General features: G+C 46.0%; 1 protein-coding gene across 2 annotated transcripts; it reads right to left on the bottom strand.

Annotated features, from left to right (window-relative positions):
- Positions 1-208: 208 nt before the first annotated feature.
- On the bottom strand, positions 209-7,651 carry LOC121463760 (olfactory receptor 1361-like). Of its 2 annotated transcripts, XM_041676224.1 has the most exons (2): positions 7,641-7,651; positions 209-1,136 (listed from the first exon to the last, which is right to left on the bottom strand). In XM_041676224.1, exons 1-2 carry the CDS (start codon positions 7,649-7,651, stop codon positions 209-211), a joined length of 939 nt encoding a protein of 312 aa, XP_041532158.1. The 2 variants fall into 2 exon arrangements, with proteins under 2 accessions (XP_041532158.1, XP_041532157.1); XM_041676223.1 differs by lacking the exon at positions 7,641-7,651 and having other exon boundaries at positions 209-1,147.
- Between the last annotated feature and the right edge of the window lie 323 nt (positions 7,652-7,974).

Below are 7,974 nucleotides of genomic sequence, written 5' to 3'. Positions count from 1 at the left end.
CCCTCTCTTGAAAAAAGAGGGGGAAAAAATCAAGACAGGACTAGATGGTGACACATGATTTGGTAATTCCAACTGGCACCTGGTGAAGGAGGGTCACCTAACAAGAAAAAAACAATCAGTTTTTGACTGAGCCTAACACAGTCCAGTTGCACAATTATACTCAACTCTGAAGTGGGATAGAGAACAAGGAGGAGTACATATATTCTCATTAAACAGAAAAGGTCATTCTATGGACCACTCTGTAGAGAGCCCCTTTCAGGTCCCTGTTCCTCAGGCTGTAGATGAACGGGTTCAGCATGGGGGTCACCACTGTGTACAGCACGGTGGCTGCCGTGTCCTTCTCAGATGAATGTGCAGATGCAGGGTTGAAATACACGGCGATGATGGTGCCATAGAAGAGACAGACCACAGCCAGGTGGGAGCCACACGTGGAGAAGGCTTTCCATCTTCCCCTTGGGGATGAGACTCTCAGGACAGCAGATGTGATGTGGATGTAGGAGATCAGGATGCAGACAAAAGGGGTGACCATGACAACAGCTCCCTCTGTGAGGATCATCAGCTCATTGAGGTTTGTGTCAGAGCAGGACAGTTTCAGGAGAGGAGTAATGTCACAGAAGAAGTGAGGGATGGCATTGTCCCCACAGAATGAGAGCTGAGCCATGAGCAGGGTGTGTAATAGGACACTCAGACTGGCAGTGACCCATGATCCGGCCACCATCAGGACACAGAGTTTTTGGGTCATCTTTGTTGTGTAGTGTAAAGGGTGGCAGATGGCCACAAAACGGTCATAGGCCATCACAGCCAGGAGGAAATTGTCCATGAGAGCAAACAAGTAAAGAAAATACATCTGTGTGAGACACCCAGAGAGGGAAATGGCCTGAGTCCCGAGTAAGTGGTTGGCTAGCACCTTGGGGACAGTGGTGGAGGAGAAGCAGACATCCACGAAGGACAGGTTGCTGAGGAAGAAGTACATGGGGGTGTGCAGGCGGGAGTCTGTGCCGATGGCCAGGATGATGAGCAGGTTCCCCAGGACAGTGGCCAGGTACATGGTGAGGAAGAGCAGGAAGAGGAACCGCTGCTGCTGGGGATCCCTGGAGAGTCCCAGGAGGAGGAACTCAGAGACACTCGACTGATTGCTGCCTCTCATGGTCCCAAATGAGGAGGAGACAGTAAATTCAAAACCTAAGCGGACATGGATATGATGTAATAGGGCGCCAGTCAGCTTTCCAACACTTGCCATGGTGTATGTCCTACCTGAGTATCTCAGTGTCCACACAGTCTCTAAGAATAGCTATGACATGTTTAACCTCAGCTTTCCTTCTGCCTCCTTCCTAGCACAGAGCATCAGAGAGACGTCCTGTTAGTGCTGTGTTGTCACAAGTGATAACCAATGGATTTGAGCTTCTACATCGGCTTCTTGCTGCTGGAAGAACTGCAGGGGGTGTTTCTGAAGTAACTTCACCCCTGAGTCAGCAAATGTTCATGTCTCCACCGCTGTAACCCTACCTAGGAGGGCGATTGGTGCTGTCCAATGCTGCTCACCTCGCACTAACTTCCGAGTTAGTGATATCTTGGGAACACAGTAAAGTCCTAAGCTAGGGAGGAGCATGTGTATAGGGTCTCGGTCTTCTGAGCAGGAAAGATGTTCAGAACAACCACAGAACAGTCATTTATGGGAGTCTCTTTGGCTACTGGGACCAGAATCCCTTAGAGCCTCGTTATAGACAAAACAACAGTGACAGAGAATAACACCAAACTTTACATGCAATGGTTGGATCGAGATGGACAGACTTCAGAAAGGAGTCCATGCTGGTAGACACAGACCCCAGATGGCATTGTTTATGACATCAGCTTTCATCACCTGTGATCTCAGCCTCTGCCTGCCGGTGTGGAGAGGAAATCTTTGTGTTCCCGTATGTTCAATGTCATCTTTGCTTTCCTATGTCTGGTCACTTTCAGCAGTGATCCGTGATGTCATATCGTCTTCAGGTTGAAGCAGGAATATTAAGGGCAACATCTATGAGGAATTTGTCCTTTATAGCATATGCATTTCCAACTCACACAGTTTACTGCTTTCCTGGAATGGAACTCCTATCACACATAGGCTCAGTGTGATGAGGCTGTGTAGCACGATTCATCAAAACTGACAGACAGAAATTGGGATTTAATCTGAAGGTCAGAAAAGCAAAACAGCCAGCCACTGGTTCTCACCTCTACCTCAGTCTGTAATGGCGATCCTGCCTCCAGGAGTCTCAGAAAGAGACTGTGTGTGAGTGCTGCCTCCTCCTGTCTTAAATTCCTCTCTAGTGGTAGGGGTAGTGTACACCCTACCTACTGCCCGATCTATGGCAAACTAGTGTGGTTACTGGGATTAAACGTGTGTGTCACCACTGTCTGGTCTGTAAAGCTGATCAGTGCAGTTGTTTGACACTCTGAACTTCAGACAAGCTTTATTTATTAAGATACAAATGACATACCACTACAGGGCTGGAATACCATGTTCCTACCACTCAAGTACCCTTCTCCATAGCAGGTGGAAGCAGGATGAGGCTCCATATGATTCTACCACTGTGGGAACAACCATAATATGCAACTCCAACCTTCGCTGCTTCCCTGAGAAACAGACAGGGACTAAAGAAGGAAACAAGCAGATCTGACTCTGATGGGGGCAACCCCAGTAGCCTGGACTGACCAACTCAGCTGCCCCCCAGTCCCACACAAAGGGTCTTAGGTCAGCCACCCTAACATCTACTCCATCTGTGTCTCTCTGGAGCTCATAAAGGGCTGGTCCTGCAGAATGACACCTTCAGAAGCTCTGTGACTCAAAGCAGCAGCGGGATGTCCGAGAAGAGTTTCTGTGAGGGCCCAGTAATGATGGAGTAGCAGAAACCAGAGGTCTTGAACCAGACCGATGAGTTATGAAGGTGAACGTTTGCAAGGAAAGCTGATAGGACAAAAGGGTCTCCTTGTGACACACTATGGCAGCCAGTGCCTCCAGGATAAAGAAAGATATTAGAGAAGTGAGAGATGGAGAGGCAAAGATTTGTTTTTTTGTTTGTTTGGTTGGTTGGTTGGTTGGTTGGTTGGTTGGTTGGTTGGTTGGTTTAGTTTAATTGTGTTTTACTTTTCTTTTGGGTTGGATGATGCAAGGGTGAAGGGTCAATATAGGAGGACTGGGAGATGAGCATAATTTGAGTGCATGATGTGAAATTCCCAAGAACCAATAAAGAATTCATGTTTAAAAAAGAAAGAGAGAAATAGGGCAGAGGGAGGCAGAGAAGAAGGGTGGAAGAAAGGAGAGAATAGAAAGAAGAAAAAAGAAAGAGAGAGAGGGGAAGAAAGAAAGGGAAGAAGGAAGGAAGAAAAGCAGGCCAGCTAGGTGGTACACACAGTAGTTCTGCTGTGGAAAGTGGAGAGAGAAGAATTACAATTGGAGAATTGCCTGAGTCTCATGTAGGGGAAGGGGAAGCAGGGAGTCAAGGGAGAGGAGAAATTTGATATAGCAGCATATGTCCAAATTAATGCAGCAGGCAAGAAGGCCTGGAGTAAACTTCCATCATCAAAAGAACAGACTGAGAAGTTATCTAGTATAAGACAGGGGCCAGATGAATTATTCCAGGACTTTGTTTCCAGACTAACCCAAGCATCTAATAGGTTGATTGGAGACACAGAAGCAGGGCAGTTAATAATTAAACAATTAATTAGCCTTTGAGAATGCCAATGTTCTATGTAAGGTGGCATAAGACCTTTTAAAACACAGAGTAAAGTTGCAGATTATATCTGAATTTGCTCAGATATCAGCCAGTCATATACACAGGGAATGTCTATAGCTGCTGCCTTGCAGGGAAAGACAATTAATGATGTCTTAAACCAGCAGAGAGACCTAGGCCCAGGGAGAATGCAAACTACAGGAATACCTGGAGGCTGTTTTGGATGTGGTCTTATGGGGCATCAGGTCAAACAATGTCCTGATAGGAGAGAAAGCCAGAGGACAAGAAGAGAACCAGGGTTGTGTAGAAGATGCGGGAGAGGAAAGCATTGGACTAGTGAGTACAGATCAAAAAGAGATGATCTAGGAAATCTCCTCTCAGGAACTGAAGCAGGGGCCAGCCTCAGACGCCAAGACAAAATTATGGGGTTATCCAGTAATTGTTCCCCCACAAGGAAATCTATACAGGACATTTTCAGAACAACCACAGGAAGCGCAGGAGTCGACCTCAGCTCTTCCATGTACATGGTTCTGACACCTGAAGTGGAGATGCAAGCTCTCCCCATGGGGGTCTATGGGCCTTTTTACCAAAAGGCACTGTAGGATTATTGTTAGAGAGAAGTAGCTCAACTATACAAGGGATCATTGTCACTCCTGGAGTCATTGATGCTGATTTTGAGGGAGAGATCAAGGTGATGACTTGCTCACCAAGTGGAGTTTCTGTAGTAAAAGCAGGTCAGAGACTTGCACAATTAATTTTACTTCCTGCTGTGTAGTAGGAGCTGTGGGCCTCTTCCCACAGCCCGGCTCCTGGCCGCCTGGCTAGCTTATACCCCAAAATAACAACACACAAACTGTATTCATTTAAACACTGCCTGGCCCATTTCTATTAATGTGTGTAGCACCGAGGTGCGCTTACCGGGAAGATTCTAGCCTACGTCCATCCTGGGTCAGAGCGTCATCGCATCTGCCCCAGAGAGCAGAGCTAAGGTGTATGAGCTCACTTCTTCTTCCTCCCAGCATTCTGTTCTATTTACTCCACCCACCTATGTTCTAACCTATGAGGCCAAGCAGTTTCTTTATTAATTAACCAATGACCTTCCTCCATCACTGCTGTGCAAACCAATAATCAAAGCAAGAAAGAAAAGACAGGAAAGGACAGATTTGGTTCACCTGATGCATATTGGGTACAAGCCATAGGTCCTCACAGACCAGAACTCACTTTGTTTATAATGGCAAAAGCACAAACATTTTGTTCCCCGCAGTGACTTCGCCTCTTTATTGGTACAGTGCACAGGCTTGTGAATGGATTGTGTGTGGTGTCTCAGGAAGGATGCTGAACAGTGTCTGACAGTGAGTTTCTGCTCAGCCACGTGTGCTGCTTGAACTTTCTGCCACTGTTTTCCTTTTGGATCTTTGAGACAGGGTCTCCCCAAGTTGACAAGAGTGACCTTGAACTTAGAATCCTCCTGTGATTCCCCAGTTCATGAGTGACATGATCACAATGCCTGACCAGCTAAAGTTTTTTAAAGTGTAACTTTTAAAATGTTTTTATTTCATGTTCATTGGTGTTTTGCCTGCATGAATGTCTGTGTGAGGGTATCCGATACCCAGGAACTGAAGTTAAAGACAGTTAAGAGCTACCCTATGGGTACTGGGTGTATGAGAAAACAGCCAGTGCTCTTAAAAACTGAGCCATATTTCCACTTTCATAAAATAAAATAAAAGTGTCATTTATTTAAAAAATTACAGACATATCCTGGAGGTGCTGGTATTTAATCCCAACTTTTAATCCCAACACTTGGAAGGCAGAGTTAGCAGATCTCTGAGTTCAAGGCCAGCTTGATCTATAGAGCAAGATCAAGGACAGTGTCCATGGCTGCACAAAGAAACGCTCTCTCAAAACAAATTACAGACATAGGAATTCTGGCAGAGTTAGGAGGGGGGGTGTAGTAGTAGATGCCTTGAATCTCGGTGTTCAGAAGGTGGAGGCAGGAGGATCAAGAGTTTAAGGTCTTGAGCTACACGGCCAGTATGAAGATAGCTTTAACTGTGTGCAACCTTGTTTAAATGTCAATCAATAGATTAATGAACTAAAACATTGTGTGTGTGTGTGTGTGTGTGTGTAGTGGTGTTTTATTTAAAAATATGAAAATTAGTAGATCATTTGAAGGAGAATGATGGAAATTATATTAACACGTGAAGTGAAATACGCCAGACTCGGGAAAACAGAAACACTTCATTGCTTTTCCGTTTTTGCTTGCTTATTGTTTTTGGTTTCTGGTGTGTTGTTTTGTTTTGTTCTGTTCTGTTTTTTGAGACAGGGTATCTCTGTGTAGCTCTGGCTGTCCTGGAACCTACTGTGAAGACCAGGTTGGCCTCAAACTGCTTTCTGAGTGCCTCCTACCACCTGGATACATTTCTTTTCAAATGGGAAATCTAAGGTAAAAAGAAACATGCTCAGGCATGGTGGGACACATCTATAATCCCACTACTCCACAGGAAGAGACAGGAGGATCTCTGTGTGCTGAAGCCTGATACATAGAGAGTATCTCCATAGAGAGTCTCAGGACAGCCAAGATAGAGAGACTGTACCTGTTTTTCAATTTTAATTAAATAGCATTATATTTAATAATTAATGCATAATATAATAAAAACATTAAAGTAGAAGGGGACGTACTATCAGGGAACAGGAAGCCTAAAGGGATGCAAAAGTCAGTAAAGGATGAAATGATTTGCATGGGATCAAAGTATATTTTACACATGTGTAAACTGCCATGATGAAACCATCATTTTGTACAATCAATCTATATTGACAAAAAGATATAAAACCACCAAAGCACTCATACACACACAGATGATTGCCCTGGATGCTAACAGGCCACAAGCTTTTAACACCCAGTATTATAGACATCATTAGCATGATTAACAATGTGGCTTTGGGGGAAACATGGGTTCTCCATCCTCTCCAATCTGAACAAATCACATATTCCTGTTTGCTCTGGGGACCAAATTTGGCCTCATCCAAAGCCACCCCTGGACTGATAATCACAGTGTGCTGCTCTCTAGACTCAAACAGAGCTCACCTCTGAGGTCTAGACCACGACTTCTTGGCTAGGGGCCCTGAGCTGAACTTGAGGAACTAAGGATGAGTCAGAGGGATGGGCAGACACTTGGCCAACCTGGACTCCCCACAGCCAGGACTCCAGAACTGACAAGACAGGCGCTGGATGTAATGGGTGATTATAAAGAATGGTCTGTGAGCTCAGAACTGCTTATGAGGCTCCACGTAAGAGGAAGGGGGGTCCCTAGAAGGTTTCACCTCCAGTTTTCAACATAAAGTCCTACTGACCTGACACTGAGAGCAGATGGCAGTCGGCGATGTCACCAGAAGTGCTGGGCTTGCTTCACATTCTTTACTTGGCCAGAAGTTGTCGTTCTGAGGGAGGAGAAATGTCATTGGTGTTGTCGGGCTGTATGTAGGATGCTCTGGAGCCTGGGCTCAGCCCTCAGGAACAGAAGGACATCTGGGGATCCACAGGGTGAGCTCTTCAGAGGAACTTCCATGGCCATGAGGGCCATGGTCCCTGAGAGCCTCATTAGAGACAAACATAGACCAATTTGTCCTTTCTCCTTCTGGGCTTGTTAGGAATAATCTTTTTTTTTTTTATTGAGAAAAGGAGAAAAAAAAAAGTTTCCACCTCCTCCCAGCCTCCCATTTCCCTCCTCCTCCTCCCACCCTATGCCCCCTCCTCCCACCCTTCTCCCCCTCCCCCCACTCCTTTCCCCCTCCCTCTCCAGTCCAAAGAGCAGTCAGGGTTTTCTGCCCTGTGGTAAGACCTAGGACCTCCCCCCTCCATCCATATCTAGGAAGGTGAATATCCAAACTGGCTAGGCTCCCACAAAGCCATCACATTATGTAGGATCAAACCCCCGTGCCATTGTCCTTTGCGTCTCATCAGCCCTCATTGTTCGCCATGTTCAGAGAGTCCGGTTTTATCCCATGCTTTTTCAGTCACAGTCCAGCTGGCCTTGGTGAGCTCCCAATAGATCGGCTCCACTGTCTCATTAGGTGGGTGCACCCCTCGTGGTCCCGACTTCTTTGCTCATGTTCTCCCTCCTTCTGCTCCTCATTGGGACCTTGGGAGCTCAGTCCAGTGCTCCAGTGTGGGTCTCTGTCTCTATCTCCATCCATCACCAGATGAAGGTTCTATGATGATATGCAAGATATTCATCAGTATTGCTCTAGGATAGGGTCATTTCAG

The sequence above is a fragment of the Microtus oregoni genome, unplaced genomic scaffold (assembly GCF_018167655.1).
Source record: "Microtus oregoni isolate MIOR12 unplaced genomic scaffold, Mior012 000027F_ref0000203, whole genome shotgun sequence".
Classification (NCBI taxonomy): Eukaryota; Metazoa; Chordata; class Mammalia; order Rodentia; family Cricetidae; genus Microtus; species Microtus oregoni.
The sequence above is the reverse complement of the archived record's forward strand: the minus strand, read 5'-3'. Positions and strand labels throughout refer to the sequence as shown.